General features: G+C 43.8%; 1 protein-coding gene across 2 annotated transcripts in view; it reads left to right on the plus strand.

Annotated features, from left to right (window-relative positions):
- Positions 1 to 17,792, plus strand: part of LOC144785322 (uncharacterized) — a 327,092-nt gene that overhangs the window by 90,252 nt on the left and 219,048 nt on the right. For both annotated transcript variants that reach the window (XM_078664285.1, XM_078664286.1), the window contains exon 4: positions 4,802 to 4,885. In XM_078664285.1, the coding sequence (XP_078520411.1) occupies positions 4,802 to 4,885 (84 nt within the window). The remainder of the gene's footprint in view (positions 1 to 4,801; positions 4,886 to 17,792) is intronic.

The raw sequence follows: 17,792 nt of genomic DNA on the forward strand, positions 1-17,792 counted from the left end.
AGTGCTCAATCACCCAAATTCTAGCTTTGTCAGACAGCCTGTACATTTACAGGTTCCTGGATGTTTTGAGGTCCACCAAGTAAGTTATCTCACCCTTCCGCTCTTTGACCTCATAGGGCCTGGTCCACAATTTCTTTAAAGTCTCGGGCTCCACAGGCTCCATAACCCACACCTTTTGTCCAGGTTGGTACTCTATCATCCAGTGTTTCATCACTTACTGGTTTGCTTCCAGGTCCTCAGTGGCTTCCTTCCAGAAGCGCTTCATATGAGAACTGACTGAAACATGTAGCTCACTACAACGTAATGGGGTTTCTTGATAGCTTGCTTCCACCCTTCTTTTTCAAGACTGAGAGATCCACTCACAGGTTAGCCAAACAGAAGTTCAAAGGGGCTGAACTCCACTCCCTTCTGAGGTACTTCCCTTTAAGCAAAAGAAGGCATGGCAAGAGGGCATTCCACTTAAGCCCCGTGAGATCTGGTAAGCCCATGATCATGCCCTTTAAGGTATTGATAAACTTTTCAACAAGCCCATTTGTCTGGGGTGGTATGATCTGGACACCTTGTATGTTACCCCACACTCATCCCACATGGACTCCTTGTAAGGAGATATGAAGTTCGTACCCCTTGTCTGACAAAACCTCCTTGGGGTAGCCAACTCGTGTAAATATCTCCATCAGTGACCTATTATTATTATTAGTATTATTATTATTATTATTAAAACTTTTATAGCGCGCTCTATTACCACGGGGTATCCTGGCGCGGTGAGTAATTTAACAACAAGAGTGATAGATCAAGAGCAAGTCTGTTAGAGTGGAGCGTTAAACAGATAAGTCTTAAGTTCTTTCTTAAAAACAGTAATGGTCGTAGAGGCTCTGAGGAATAGGGGAAGGGCATTCCAAGCAGAAGCTGCCTTAACTGAAATTGATTGGCCGCCCAGTCGGGCGTATTTGTATTTGGGAATGGCCAATTGGCATTGGTTGGCCGATCGTAGGGCACGATTGGGAATGTAGAATGAGAACCGTTTCTGCAAATACGTCCTAGCCACAGTGGGAGAGCCAGTGTCCTTAGAGGGATGACCTCTAGGTACTGGGTGGCATGCTCCACCAAGACCAGGATTAACATTTTGCTGAGGGCAGTCACAGGCCCATGGGATCAACAATATTTATTCCTAATGCCTCAAATGGTGCTCTCATTACCGGAAGAGGAAGCAGGGGGCGTACTGCTTTGCCCCTGACTTCCCACTGGCCTAGCAGATAGGATAGGACCTTTGAGGTTGTTCTCATCCATGGCCAATAAAAGTGGGTGACCAATCTTGCAATGGGTTTGGCCTGCCTTAGGTGTCCTGCCAGGGGTATGTCATGAGCCAGACAAAGTAGGAAGGCCATGTAGCAATGGGAGCCCACCAACGCATGGGTTGCTCTAGGCTCAGGAACCTTATGCTTCACTATATAGGAGATTGTTCTCCCAATGCAGCAGGTGATCGTCAGATGCCTGGGCCTTGGCCTGGTGCAGTAGGCTATTAAGAGTAGGGCACTCTCTCTGGGCTTTGCAGAATTCTTTCCAGGATGGTACCCCTTCAGCTTGCCTGCTGGCCACCTCGGATATGTCCCCAAGGGCATCAAATCCACCCATGTAGGCTCAGAGGCATCATCCTCCGGTTCATGCTCCTCCCGATCAGTGGGAGTCTTAGGGGTGGGTTTTCCCATGCTCAGTGCCCTTCCTGTTTTTGGCTGGTACCTAGGCCATTTTTCTAGGCTCCAGGTCCTTTTGGCTTCCCTCTTGATCTGCTGTGGACCGTGTCCACAGCAGACCAAGACCGTGTCATCCATGATTCAATAGGAGCAGACCAAGACCGTGTCATCCATGATTCAATAGGGTTTCCCCTATCCTTAGTTTAACGTACGGTTCAGTAGAGGTTGTGAATCTTTTCCATGTATGGGGAGAAGGATCAAACCTATTCATCTAGTCCTCAAATCCTATTCCTTATCTTTTGCATTGCTGCCACAACATTTTTATATGCTCCTTGCTTTTGAGGACCAATATTGTACACAGCTTTGGTCTTCATTTGATTGTTTTGTACTTTCATAGTATGTTCTTGAGATTCATGTACATTAGTCTGGCTTTGAGTTTGTAATAAACCTTTTAACTTCAAACTACTGACTCAAACATGTATTGTGTGGTCCTGAGGGTAAGATTGAAATTGTCATTAACCCCTCTTTTCTCTCAGGCTACAAAAAAGGTCTATTGACCAAAGTTGGATTGGAGAAACGACCCTCAACGTTCTTACCTTCAAACTCTCTTATTTTGCATAACAGATTGAAAACCTGAGCCTTGCTGAGTTAGTGACTGTTACCATACCATTTACCTCATCTTTTCTTCAGTAGCTGTATGTTCCCTACCTCCAACACTCTGGCCCATAGAATGGGCCATATAAACCTTGATCAGTTGTTATTAATAGATCGTGAAAGAAAGGAAGTAACAGTAGAATGACTCTGCTATTTTTTCAAATCAAACATCTGCATCAAAAGATGTGGTTCATTCTATCTTTCTCTCACTTAGAAGGGCTTGTATTTTTTGACCAATTTAAACCTTAGATCATATTGTTCCACTTGAAATCCTCTTCAGCCTTTTCAAAGATTGTGTCTGAAGAAAGCAGGGCAAGTAGATTTCTCTGGAGATCACCAACGCAAATAGTTATAACAGTACTCCATGCAGCAAATGGAAGGAAATCAACTTTTTCTCTGACAGTGACCTTCATTAAGACCAGTTAACATGTTATACCTATCTCATTAGGACACAAAAAAATAAAAGATTACGCGCATACACTTTTTAGTGCCTCCAATACCCATTGTGAACTATTATTAGCCTGATGCAATTAGTAAAGTGAGATATTGGGTTATTGGCTTAGGGGGTGTGAGCCTTTCTCAAGCAACAACTACAATTTCTTTAAGGGTGAAACACAAAAAGTCACAAAGTTTACCTGTGCTTAACATTCTGGTGCCTTGGCACAAAGTAGTCAGGCTTAACATACCAGCTATGTGTAAAGCATTTATGCAGCACCTCAGCAGTAATAAAGCAAAAACACAACTCAAGAAAGATTACACATCAATTTAGAAAAATACAGTAATATTTAATAAGGTATTGGATGCCAAAGCAATACAAATCCAATCGGTAGAACCAGAGATAAGAAATTTTGAAGATTTAGGTAATAATAGTGCCTGGGAGCACAAAGTTCAAAGTGTAGTTATCTGGCCGAGCCAGACCGAGACAAAGTCACAAGTTCAGGCCAGATGCCATGGGGCACATGCCAGATACAGGGACCAGGTTATGCCTGATAACAATTGTACCTTATCGATGAGGTGTCCTGCATCGATTTGCATCGTGCGCTGTCGGTTCCGATGAGGAGCTGTGTGGGTGATGAGGTGAGGGCCGCATCGTTTGTGCCGGGCTGTGTCGGTTCTGATGAGGAGTTGCTAGCACTGTGTCAGACTGCATCGTGCTGTGTTGGGTCTGATGGGGACCACAGCTGGGTTAGCAGACCACATTTATCCCCACTTCCAAGGGTCCAGCACTTGGAAGGCGCTCCTTGAGAGGGGTTAGGACTCAGAATAGGCAGAGTACAGGTGCCGGGTCCAAGGAAGCTAACCTGGCTGATGAGGGGTGTTAACCCGAAACTGGTCCCAGGATGCTTGTTTCCGGTTGAGGGAAGACCTGGCTTGGCAGTTCAGGCTGGACTGTTCCCATGAGGCACATGGTCATGACTGACTTGCATTTAGCTGGGTCTGAACTGAGGTGGCGAAGTGAGCTAAAGAACGATGATGGATTCAACCCAGATCTGTGACTGAGGGTGAGTGTCTGAAAAGTTTCAGCGCTCAGTCCATCATCTCCTTGTGTTTGTTTTGTTCGCCCACTAATAGCATTTAAATTACAAATCCTGTTACATGTAGTACAATTTTACTACGGACATATCTGTAAATTAAATGTGCCAATTGGGTGTAAGCCAATCTTACCATATTTAAAGGAGAGAGCACAAACACTTTAGCACTTGTTAGCAGTGGCAAATTGCACAGTGTTCTAAAGCCAACAAAAACAAGATAGTCAAATAGGAGGGGTGAAGACAGATGTCAGCTCTAACAACGTCAATCTAGTTACTGTGAGGAGTGTGCGTTTAAGCATATGATAGAACTGAATATGTGTTCTCTATGGACAAAGGTAATTCTACACATGGTCTAAGTCTTGTTATAGATGTACTTGTTGTAAATTTCATCCGGACTCCCTTACAGATTAGCACATTTCACCTACTTACCATCTACACATATTGTACTTCCTTAATAATATGTGCCTTGCTGTTGTTTTTCTGGTATTTTCTATGACTGCATTCCACTCTAAAGTATTGAAAGGTATTGCTGCAGTCATTGACTATTACCTTCAAAAAATTATTGATATTTACCCAGGCTGAGATAACACCAAGTGAGCTAAGGTATGTTTTATTAACCCTTCTGATGACAAAACCTATACTGGACCTAGCTGACCCTGATCTCTGTCACCCCATTTCTAATTTACCCTACTGTGCTAAAGAGCTTGAGTACACATCATGGAGAAAAGTAGAGATTTTGCTTGGTTCAAACATTTGTTGAAACCACTTTCCACACTTGGTGGGGAGCCTCATTTTTTCTCTCAAAACATCATCTTTCCTCTAAACCAGCCCCTCAATCACAATCAATTGGATTCTTGCACCTTGAGTTCTTGATTCTTTGATTATTATGTTGCTAATCTCACTCTTCTCTCATCTTTTCTCCAGATGCAGTCTGTGCGTGCTGTTCCAAAGATCACTCAATACTACCCTCTAGAAGTTGTGCTAGAGAGCGGCAAGATTGTGCTGCTGGTAGGTACTCTTGGGGGAGAAGGAGGGTTCTGCTGACAGATGCTCTCTGTTGGAGAAGTAGTGTACTGCTAGTAGGTGCTCTCTAGGTGAGGAGTGTGCTGCTGGTAGGTGCTTTGTGGGGCAAAAGGAGTGTACTCCTGGTAGGTACACTTCAGGAGAATGTTCTTCTAGCAGGTGCTTGTCGGGGGAGGTATAAGGGTGTATTGCTCTAAGTGCATCTTTGGGGGAGAGGAGTGGAATACTAATAGATGTCTTCTGAAGAAGAGACGCTCTTTGGGGCGAGAACGTGTGTACTGCTGGTAGGTTCTCTGTGGGGGAGAAGGAATGTCCTGCCCATAGGTGTTCTCTAGGGAGTGGAGTGAACTGCTAATAAGTGCTTCCTGGGGGAGAAGAGGATATGTACTGCTCGTAAGTGTTCTCTTGGGGGAGAAAAGGTGTACTGCTGATTGCAGCAGGGAGGTTCAGCCGTACAGCATGTGTGTGTATAGGTTATATAGGTTTCCACCCACGGCCTGTCATTAAGACATGGAGGGCCCGACCCGTCCACCTTTTTCTGAGCACTAAGATTGTCTTTCAGGCTCAGCAATGGTAACCAGAGGCTGTACGTGGGCAAAATGTGCAGGCACCTGTCTGCCTGAACAGAAATTTGCTGAGATGAAGATTTCAGAGCATGGTGGGCATGACCCCTAAAGCTCTGCAAAGTCTTCTGTGAGCCTCCCCCAACGACGAGCGGGAGTGCCACTGATAACATTTGGACCTTGGTGCTTAATTTTTAATTCCTCAAGGGCCCAGGGGCGAATGTCCATCACTGATGCTCGTCACAGAGTAGGGTGGGATCAGAAATTTTACTAATCCCATCCCACTCTGTGATGAGTAAGAGACTGCTGCCTTCTCTCATTACCTGACCCAGAGAGGAGGCAGCAGATTCAGTCTTTCCAGAACCACTAAGGCTTCCTTTCGCCACCTGAGATCACCTCTGGGGCCCAGTCATTTTTTTATAATGTTGGGTTCTTGCGTGAGTACATGTATGTATGAATGTTTGTGTATTTGTGTGAGCATGGTGCTGTGAATGGGTGTGTGCATGTGTATGTACTGGGTGTGAATATGAGTGTGAAAGAGATTGTGCGCTATAGTGTCCTCCCCAGATCGGGTACTTGCAAATGATCACGTCACACATGGAGCCTGGTATTACACATATTTATTCCTCAGCATGTAACCGGCAACTAAAAATTCTACCACACTCACATCGCTGTTCTAAGGAGTCTATCAGGAACTAAAAGGGTGCCGTCATCTCTAAGTCACAAAACACTACATCTCCCCTTTTGTTAAATAAAGAGTACATCAATACACATGTACATCACTGATCTTGAATAATTTGTTTTGGTGCTCGAATCAATTGCCCAGATCAGGTCATATGAGATTGTACAGTAGAAGTGGCCATGACTGGCACTGGTGACAAAGTCACTGGTACAGTCATTGAACATTATCTGATTTCAAAATCAAATTAACACCCCATGTTGAAAGAAACTTTCTAATCCCTCAATGATTCTGTCATACATAGTGGAAGACAGATCTTCCACAAGGAGAAAACAGGAATATTCATCAACAATTACTAGTAGATGATGTCCGTTGTCAAGGGGTCCAAAGAAAACATTTGTAATCTTCTCCCACGCATTCTGTGGAAGATCATACATGTTTAATGGATGCAGGTTTGTTTTGGGTGACAAACAGTTGCACAAATGACATGCCTTTAACTCCTTTTCAACTCTTTCATCAAGATGAGGGAACCACACTCAGTCCTGTAGAGCTCGTTTAATCGCAACAACTCCAAGATGTCCCTCATTAGCTAGTTCAATAACTTGTTGTCTCAGACTTTCGGGAAGGACAATTCTTGACCCTAATAAAATGATGTCTTCTGAGGTAACTGAAAGTTCTTCCTGCACATTTTTGAATGTCAGGTATTCAAGGTCATCATGAAGAGGTCAAGTATGTTTTTGCCACAACTGATGTGAAATAATGTCTTTGGGTATCAGCAAATCTCTGTCTGTGCTTGCGGCAGCAATGATTTGTTCCACCAATATGACAGCTAGGGTACTGGATTTTACAATGAAGTTAACATAAGCATCAGCCGCTTTAGAAGTCGTGCCATGACACCGTATTGGCATGCATCAGAAGTGACAACTTAGGGGTGGGAGCCTGGCTGCCTGCTTCCGACCTGGATTCAGACACAGGCGAGCAGGAGAGAAGATGTGGGACCTGGCGGCAAGGCCCATTTCTATTTAAAAAAAACAGCCTGTGTGCCCGCCTCCCACCCCCGAGCAGTGCCGGCCACCCCTGGCATTCACACACGCATGAATGCACACACATACATATCCATTCACAGCACATACTCCCATATATTCATGCACATACACACGCACTAAACATTTTTAAAAAACACACTTACCTGCGCAGCACTGCCGAAGAGGTCTCAGGAGTGCCTATGGTCAGCCAATGAGGGAAAGCAGCAGTACCTACTTGTCACAGAGTGGGATGGGGTCAGTGAGAGTTGCTGACTCTACCCCACTCTGTGAGGAGGTGCCAGTGATTGACACTCAGCCTTGGGCTCTTCAGGGCTTAGAACTGAGGTACCCAGGTCCAAGACAATCAGTGACCATCCAGCCAGTGATGAGGGGAAGGGCCTCGAGGTGCTATGCCAAGCTGAATGTGCCACGCCCACAGAAGCTGTGATGTGACAGTTTCAGCCTGGCAAAGTTCAGCTCAGGCAGCCTGGAGCCTGCGCATTTAGCACATGTCTAACTCCTAGCTGCCTGACCTGAAAATAAAGTGTCTGTCAGGCTGACAAACACTTCTTTTTGGTCATAAGGTGAGAGGTGTGGCCTCTTTGCCCATTAGGAAGGGCCATGGCTGCAAGGGGGATAGTTGAAAATGTATCTTCAATCATGAAAATGTTGCTTTACCTTGAACCCTGATGCTTTAATGGTAGCTAACAGGAGTTTCGATGCAAACATGGATGAGGAAGTTGTGTCTGACTTTCTTTAGGCAGCATACTACAGGGTACTTTGGAGAGAAGGGTGAAACTTTGCACGTGAATAGTTCAAATAAGGGACTGGTTTTCCACTTGAGTTAATCAAGGGCAGTTTACAAAACATTTAAGGTACTGTCCATAAGTGCTGTGGCAGTATTTAACACCATCAAATGAAGATTTAAATGTACTACAGAGCATGCCCTGCCTACATCCTAGGTAGCGGATGTAGACACCACAGGAACATGCACTGCCTTCAGCTGCAGCACAAATCCTGTACAAGAGCATGCCATGCATTCACCCAGAGTACCTATGCAATGTAGGAGCTTGTAGTATAACAGCTCCCAGTCGTAGCACGAACTGCCTTCATCCCTAGATGTACCAGCTGCAGCAAAAGGAAAAGGTGAAGTGCAGCAAATATGAACTGCCAGACCATGCCTACCTTCATAACCACCCACAGCATTTCTCAGTCTCAAGCCAAACAGCAGCATTACCTCGTCGTCCATCTATCCCGATCCAGAACTCAGCTGCAAGTTCCCATGTCCATCCTGCAGAACCAGAGAACTGGTCCGAAAATCCTCCAAACATAGCCGTCACTACCCTGCAGCCGGTAGATAATGGAGGAGCAATGGCATTATTCCTGTCAGTTTGCATCCTGTGCCCCTAGGTGATGCAGGTTTTTATGCTATACGATCCAGCGCGGCTCTCCAACAACCCTCAATACTCATTTCATTTGACTCAGGTGCAATTATTTCTTACTCATCGGTGGGGCACATAACACCGCGAGTCACACACACACACATACCGTACCCCTGAATCGGTGACAAAGAAGGCGAGCCGTTGGTTAGCGGGGTACCTATGATTTATGCTTCATACATTTATACACATTTTTTTATAGTACTCTCCTTATGCTAAAAAGTTACCTGGAAAACTTAACATTAAGGTACTCCACTATTTGGTCTATGGATTATCTAGTAGAAATCAGTTGATGAGACTAAGACCAGTTTAGTCATAGTAATCCTGTAACCTCAGCAATTTATACTGTCATGACATTTCTTAAAATAAAGAAAATAACCAGACTCGAGTTTAAATTGTATATTAATTTTATCTACTTAATTTAGAAAAAGATTTTTAAGATTTATTTAGACAAGCAAAATTAAAACCATTTTTTAATGTATATTAAAGAAATTGAAAGTTTCAGAAAATACATTACCAATCGGTGCTAAGAAAAAATAACAGAGTCGCACAGGTTCCCAGTCTACCTCTCTATCTCTTCTCAATGCCTCCCTTCCAAAATAAAGTTCTGGATTCAATCATTCTTCTTTGCTCCATAAAAAGCTAAAGTCCAAACATTTTCAAAGTCTCTAGCACCATATAATAATTCAAACCGACAGCATGTCGTGGTGAAAAATAAAATCCGTGGAGCAAGTTTTTTTTACCCTTTCGAAGACGTTCTGTTATTCCCTTTTCTCTAACTATCTAACTTAAAATGTAAACTTTTAGGGTCCACAGTTCATTCTGATTGGTCCATTATAGAGGTGGTAATGATCACCTCATTCATCCTTGCCCAAACTAGTCTGTGTTTTTGCGAAGTCATCCACTAAATGTTCCCATAGCATTCATCTCCGATTTATGCTTGTCATTCTCGTTTTGTTACATAAATTGTTATTCTTCTTCCTTACTGATCCTTTCTCACGGTTTTAGATGCAAGCATCTTATGGCATACTTCCGTGCCCTAGGCCAAGCTGACCTTGACATCATTCATTCTGTGCTCAGGCTATTCCATTTACTCGGCTTTTCACTGACGCACGTGCGTGGAGGCTTTTTCTCTCAAACTGATGTCAACGTTTCAATCACCAGCCATTTTTCAACAAACAGGCTGCGTAGGCCTCAATGAAAACTAATGCGACAACAAACACAACAGAAATTAGATTTAGAATTATAGCCCTTCTGTTTACCTCCCACCATTCTTATATTACCCGTTAGTGGTTACCTAGCATCAAGCAACACAAATAGCATTATTTTACTTACCAAATGGATTTTTCTGTTGCCACAACATGCACTTACACTCTAATGAAGCATAAACATACATGCTTATTTGCTTATTATAGCACTATATTAATATGACTCGTTCACAATTGTTAGTATATTATTTTTGCAAATGGCCCTTAGTTTCCCACATGTAATTTATAATGTTTAACTGCGTTTTGTTGATTAATTTTCCATGCATCACCCCCAATAATTCAGTTATTGTTATACGAAATTGATTTCACAAGGGGTACACAAAAAGTTTGTCTCTCCCCTGCTCCGTCACTTGCTGCTTGTTAATGGCTTGCACCAGCGGCTCTTTTGTGTTTTTCATCTGTTACGCCCTGCTCTAGCAGGTGAGACAGATGTGTCATGGTGCTCCCGGCTGGGACTTGCTTTAGCAGCCCTGTATGCCGGGGCTTTGATGGGTGGCATCTCATTGGTTTTCCCCTTGCTTTCTGTGAGGAATTGTGGAGGGAAACTTTCATTTATTGATACGCGTTCAGCGCACCTGTCAGTATTCAGTCAACCCGTTCCAATGTGACGTGTCCTCTGGTGCTCTCATGAGAGTATTGGTTGCTTAGAAACCGATCGACACAGTAAGTGTTTGTCGGTTTTAATGCTTCCGGTGGCGCCTGAGTAGTAGTGAAGTTCTTCGTGCAATCCAGCTTCTGTTGCTTCCCGTGGGGACATAGAGGAAGCAGTAGTGGAGACTTCAGGGCCCTCTTTAGACACCCTACCGATGGCCTCAATACAACACTTGACCGAGATTGCTGTAGAGACTGCTTTTAGGGCCAGAGAGGGTCCTCCACCCTTAAAGTACCTCAGATACTGAGGAATCTGATGTAGATACAGAGAAAGACCAAAATATGGGCCATTTTATACAGGATGTAGAGCTCTTTGATTTATTGCAATATTTGAGGGGCGATATTGGACTGCCTGCCTCTGAACCTATAGGAAAGGAAGAGTATATAAGGCCTGAACCAGAGTCACTTCCCATGCATGCTGCTATTAAACGTGTGCTGGAGCATGAATGGAAGGGTGAGGATAAATCGTCATTTCCTTGTTTCCTCGCCAGGTGATACCCTATAGATAAATTCTCGGAGCAATTTCCGGCACTGGTGAAAGTAGATAACCTCATGGCAGGTTTTTTTCTCACAGGGTGACTTCATTTCAGAGGATGCATCCCCACCAGAACCTGTCAACAAGAAGGTGGAGAGTGCAGTGAAAAGGTCTTACGCATCCTCTAACTTAGCACTGAGGGTGAATACATACACAACCTACATGGTACAGTCCCTCCTCAAGGACTTTCATCACTTGGCTGAACGTGTGTCTGACGAGGCAGATTGTACATCTCTTGTGAGCCTCATGGAGCAGCAGGTTCATTTTCTATCGAAATTTCATTTGCTAATCTGTGTGCTTCGACTGTTGCCTCAGAGGCAGCGGGTTCAGCTCGTCGCCAACTGTGGATGAGAGCCTGAAAAGCTGATTCCTTGCAGAAGTCAGTTTCAATGAAGTTACTGTTTGATGGCCGTAAACATATTGGTCAGCAATTGAAGCACATGATTAAAAAGACTGCTGAAAATAAAAAAAATGGTAGCATCAGTTAAAGCATTCTCCAAGGACAGAGGCTTTGGTTACAAAAGATCTTTCCCAATGGGTACTGCCTTACATCCCTTTCGAGGAAGTGGTCGTGGCCAGGAGACCCCAAATCCGGACAAATCCAGGTCCCAGTATACAGTTGTCAGTGCAAACTCTGCAACTTCCTCAAACGCATGCCAATCAATAGGACCGTCTTCCTTTTTTTCAAGGATATCTGGGAAAGAAAATTTCGGATTGGTAGTCAGTCAGTCTGGTGACAGACGGATCTCGCCTGGAGTATACAGATCTGCCTTTTGTATATTTTTAGCCAACTCCATTCCCAAATGATACGAGGGAACAGCATGCCCTCAGGTAGGGAATCCAACAGCTGGTGTTGGAAAAATGCCATCTGTCCTGTGTCACCCCTCGAACAGAGCCAGGGTTATTACTCAATAATTTTTTGGGTTCAGAATTCTCTGGCAAATACTGACTGGTGTTAGACCTCAAGGGTCTCAACAATTTCCTCACACAATGCACCTTCACAATGACCACACTGCAAAACAGTTTTCCTTTGCTAAAACAAGGAGATTACCTGGTGTCACTGGATATGCACGATGCATACCTTTTTTTCCTATTTTTCGGGCACACCAAAGTTTCTGCGGTTTGCGATGGAACAGCCTCATTACCAATTCCAGGTCCTTCCATTTGGATTAACCTCAGCCCCAAGAGATTTTACAAAGCTCTTGGCTCTGCTGGTGGATATTTTGCATACTTAAGACATCCATGCATATCCTTATCTTGATGACTGGTTTATTTGTTCTTCTTCTTTCCCAGAGGCAGAGTGATGTCAATGAGCTGTGGAACCTTCTTCAGGATTATGCTTTCCTCCTCATTTTCGAGAAGTGTCAGCTCATACCAACTCAGATACTTCATTTCACCGGAACCCTGCTTTGTATGGACATAGGAGAAGAATTTTCTTATCCAGACAGGATACTCTCATTATATCTCATATGAGGGAAATGTTGCATCAATGTCGGACCTCAGCAAGACTGTGTTTACAGAGTCAGAGCGAAATGGCATCAGCTCTGGCCATTGTTACCTGGAGCCATCTTCACTTTATTCCATTGGTACATCACGTCTTGTCACATTGACATCAACTCTCACAAGACTACTAGGCTCTAATTCCAATCACTCTACAGATAACAGTGGATCTTCAGTGCCTCTTCACAAGGGACTCCAGTTGAAACAGTCCAATCCAGTGGTAATATCTACAGATGCCAGCAAGAAGGGGTGGAGTGCAATTCTGGAACCTCTATAGCCCAGAGGAGATGGAAATGTCAACAGTCTCAGTGTTCGTCCAGCTGGAGAGAGCTGGCTGCAGTCAGGGCAACTCTGGAATATTTCCGTCTACAGCAACACAAAAAGATGCTTGTTTTTCGGTCCAGGGAGGACATGGTCTAGCAGTTCATGCTGGGCTGTTCCCATAGCGAGGAGAGTCAAGGCTGATTTGCATATAGCTGGGTCCGAACTGAAATGGCGTGGCGGGCAAAAAAACTATGAATTTAGGACCAGATCTGTGACTGGAGGTGAATGTTTGACAATGTTTAGAATTAAGTCCATCATCTTTTTGTGTTGCATATTTCCATCCTCTAATCAGCCATCAGCCAGTTTGCATTCAAATCGACTATCAGATTGTGAAGGCCTGTGTCAATCATCAGAGAGGGATGCAGTGGTGGCTGCTTTAAAACAGTTGCGGGGGAGATAATAAAATATATATATATCACTTACCCTATTAAAGCCTCAGCTTCCCCTCTGTCCTCTTCTCTTCCTGGCTCTCGGCAGCACACAGGCTCCCCTAAGCCAATCACGATGCTGCTGTCACCAGCATTAGAGCAGCGTCGTGATTGGTCTGAGTGGTTGTTTGGCCACTCAGACAGTGCCTGCGACCCTTGGGACTGTTCTTCCCCTAGCTGCGCAACACAGCCAGGTGGAGGAAAGCTAAGTATGCATGACTGATTGGCCGGTCCAAGACAGCTGGCCAAACTGTCATGCACACTTAAAGTGCACCAACAACTCCTCCTCCATGTGACCCCAGCCTCGCACTAACCTAGCCCCATAGCCCAGTCTAAAAAGAAAATTATAATGCTGTTATCATTTTATTGTTCCTTTCTCCACTGCTCTGAGAGTAGTGGGACAGCTGGCCAAACTGTCATGCACACTTAAAGTGCACCAACAACTCCTCCTCCATGTGACCCCAGCCTCGCACTAACCTGGCCCCATAGCCCAGTCTAAATAGAAAATTATAACGCTGTTATCATTTTATTGTTCCTTTCTCCACTGCTCTGAGAGTAGTGGGACAAAGCTGTTCCGCCTTAGCGGAGGAGCCGCTGCTGAAGGGATGATCTGTTTTCAATGTCTTCTTTCCAGGGAAACACGTACTTGCCCAGAGTCCAATTTTAATTCTCTGAAGGCAGTTTATCTTCCAGGGATGTGGAATGGCCTCGTGACCAGCTGCTCAGAAGTTTCCCTCTTCAATATCCCTCTGTCTCTCTCACACAGTATTTCAGGAGGTTTGTCATTGGTCCAGCCTTCTTTAGTTACACCTCTTTGCGACCCGGGAGAATGCTCTTCTCCCTAAGTTTTGCTGACTAGCCCTATCCAGGGAAGCATGAGCGTTAGATGCATTGTTAGTGAGCTTGCCAAGGGTTCTTATCTAGTGCTTTCCTCCTATTCCCCCTATTAAATTGGGTCTTACAGAAGATTTGCAAGGATTGGGCCTGTGATACTCCTGGTTGTTTTGGAATGGCCGCGGAGACTTGTGGTTTCCATTGATGAATCAGATGGATGCTGTTCTTTCATGGGTATTTCCTCTGCGCCTTCACCTTTGAGCCAGCCACTTTTGTCCCAGCAATCATTCAGTCGGTTAAACCTGGAGGTTTGGCAGCTAAATGGTTGCCCTTGTTAGCCAAGGATTGCTCTGCTGAAGTAGCAGATTTGAGTTAACAGTCACATCGTCCTTCCACTCAAAAATCATGCAGTCGCCATTGGAAGAATTTTGAGAAATGGTGTCTGTCCAAGGGATTACAGACTACTATTTGTGATCCAGTATGAATTTTGGATTATTTTACAAAATGACTTCCTCTTTGGATTAGCAGTATCCAGTATTAGAACTCAGTTGGCTGCAATTCTAGCTTTTAGGACAGAGGGTGTAGAAGAAATTGCCCTTTTAGCCTCACACTAAGGGGCAAATGTTAAATAGAATGATGGAGCGTAGCGTTAAGCAAATCCTGCTAACCCCACGCTCCGTCATTCTAAAAACGCTGGGATGCACCGTTTTTACGAAGATACGACGCACCCCTTCCTGCACATAAACACTCATTCATGGCGTTTTGCTGTGTCTACGTGTGCTGCACAATGCAGCACACATAAAAACAGCAAAAACAAGGAGAACTAAAGCATTTCTCCTCGTTTCGTTAAAACAAGGTTTTCCCTGGTTTTAATTTTGCTGCTGCCTCCTATTAACGCCACCGTTGTAAATAGGGGGCAGTGTCGAAATCAATGGGTGTTGCGGCGGAACGCCCATCACAACACCCATTGCCCACCCCTTTCACACTAAGTATAGTGTGAAAGTGTGCCTTTTTTACATGGTGGCATTACGCTGCCTTGTAAATAAGGCAAAGCCCTTAATGCCACACGAACGTCGTTAAGTGACATTCTTGGGGCGATAGGGGCTTGTAAATATGCCCCATATCTTTCCAATGCCGTTCAGTTCATTCCCAGTTCCACTGTGGAACGTACCCCTGGTTTTTAGGACTTTAAGGGTTCACCATTTGAGCTACAGAAATATGTTGATCTTAAATTGTTGACCTAAAAGATGTTTATTTTCTGGTTGCAATCTGTTTGGTATATAGGGTGGGGGAACTGGGTGCTTTACTTTCAGTTTTCCCTTCATTTGTTTTTCTTCCAGATAAAGTGGTCCTACATCCTAGTCACTCTTTTTTAACCAAGGCACATCACTTTTCTCAGGACATTGTCCTACCAGTATTTTACCCTGAGCCTTCTTTGACGGAGAAGGAGATGCTTCATACTCTGGACTTGCAGAGGGCTCTTTCCGTGTATTTGAACACAACAGCTTAATTCCACAAAGCAACGTATTCTTTGTCACCTTTGGTTTGCTGAATAAGGATTCTCGTCCCTCAACATTGATTCTGTCTAGGTGGATTAAGTCCACCATTATCATGTATTGGCTCAGTCTCCTATTCCTTCTGTCATTCAAGATATATCCACTAGAGTATTGTCTGCCTTTTAGCTTCGTTTAGAGAGGCTTCATTGAGAAACATGTGCTGTACAGCCACTTGGAAATCTTCACATACTTTCCCTTTGCTCTATTTAGTTCACCTGGGTGAAGGGTTTTCTACTTCTTTGGAGATCATGTGTTGTTTTCTGTTTCATACACATAAATTACTTTTTCATTGGAGATGTTAGCCTCAATTACATATTTTCATTGGCATTCATCATGTGTTGGTGTAATGATCAGCTATGCTGTTATATAATCAGTCATAACTGTTTGGCTACCATCTCGCAGCCAAGCACCGGGTCAGGGAAGACGCACAAGAAGGTAATGCACCACTTACTTACCGGTAATCAGCGCCTAATTTCTAAAAGAAAGAGTGTCTGTACCATGAGTTCTGCTCAGAAGTCCAGGGCTGGTGCAATTAAGTGTGGGCACGCCAAATGCCAAGGCTGGTAGTCGTTAATCCACTGTATGCCTCTTTAATCCACCAGCAGACACTTCCTGTTGCTTTATCCTACTCTTTCAAGTTCCTGCTTTTTCCCTTTGTGATGGTTTGTCGGTCATTCTCTACCTCCGTCTTTCTAATTTGTGTCTTTGTCCCTCTTTTGCTCTTGGGAAATCTCTGATGCAGGAAAATAAGTACTAGTCTCTGAAAATAAGTGTTGGTGACCCACTGGCAGGTAAAGACTGTATCAGGGAAGACTAGGACTCACAAGTATGAAGATTATCGGTAAGTAACTGGGGCAATAATTATGTACTGCTGCTCTCTTTTTTCAGCCTCCAGACCGCTGTAGTCACAAAAGAAAGAGCATGTCCTGCCCTCGCCTAACTAGAAAGTACTAATACCTAAGGTCAGTGCTTCATTTGTGCTAGTGGAGTGCTGCTTGGAGGTATGGGCATGGGCACTCATTTTTAGAGACTGGGGCTTATGTTTGTTCACCATTGGTCTTTGCTCCAGAGCAAAAGAGAGCTAGAAAAGAGAGAAAGAAAGAGGAAGAGAAAGATAGGAAAATAATTATAAGATGAGAAAGTAGTGTTGAAAAATAACCTTTAATGGGTAGGCAGAGAGAAAGTGGCATGATATGGAATCAGTACTAGTATGCCTTGGTATTTTGCAAGCCCAGTATTCAGTAGTGGGCTCTTAAGAAAACCATAACTACAGAGGGAGAAATGAGCTTTGGATTTGTAGAAATGTTTACGTGTGCTATATTTTACAGACTTCTAACTGCTGCTCTCCAGTGCACCGTCCCTCCAACATTTAAGTGTCCTACTAAATCCCATCTTCTAAGTGGTAATACATATTCTTATTGCTGAACAGTTCATGGAGATTTGCACTTTGTATATGCATGGATGTAAAAAAATGTATGGAACTTATGCAAAAGGACATCTTTTAACCGATTTGACCATTCGCCAATGTTTCACTTTTTTGTTTCCAAACCAAACTAACTAAAAGTTTTGCTTCTGCAACCAATACCAGACATTTCAGGGTGGGCCAAACATTTTTGTGGTTAGTGGCATTGCCTGTCTTTGGAGGTAAACAGCGTAGTAAATAGTGCATAGTGGAAACAGTATTTACCACTAAATATTTGAACACAGATTTGTGGAATTTGTAAAACGTGACAGGATTATTTTTTATATATTTTGGTACACGGACTGGAGCAGAGGTCCAATGACACAGCAGGGTTACCACAATAAAACAACACCACACTACAGTAACACACAAACATTACAGCAGCGCAATAGGACAAGTACATAACACAATACAACAAACTTCTAAAATACAACAAGACAAGACAATGGCAAGACAACAATACAGTGCACCAAGACAAAAATACAACACACCACACCAAAACACAAATACAGTATCACAACAACCACAATACAATGGCAGCATAATACAGCAAGATACTCACACAACATAATAATACACCAAAACAAAAACACAACTGCACACAGCCACACAACACCACAAAAATCAG

Source organism: Lissotriton helveticus, chromosome 10, assembly GCF_964261635.1.
Source record: "Lissotriton helveticus chromosome 10, aLisHel1.1, whole genome shotgun sequence".
Taxonomy (NCBI): domain Eukaryota; kingdom Metazoa; phylum Chordata; class Amphibia; order Caudata; family Salamandridae; genus Lissotriton; species Lissotriton helveticus.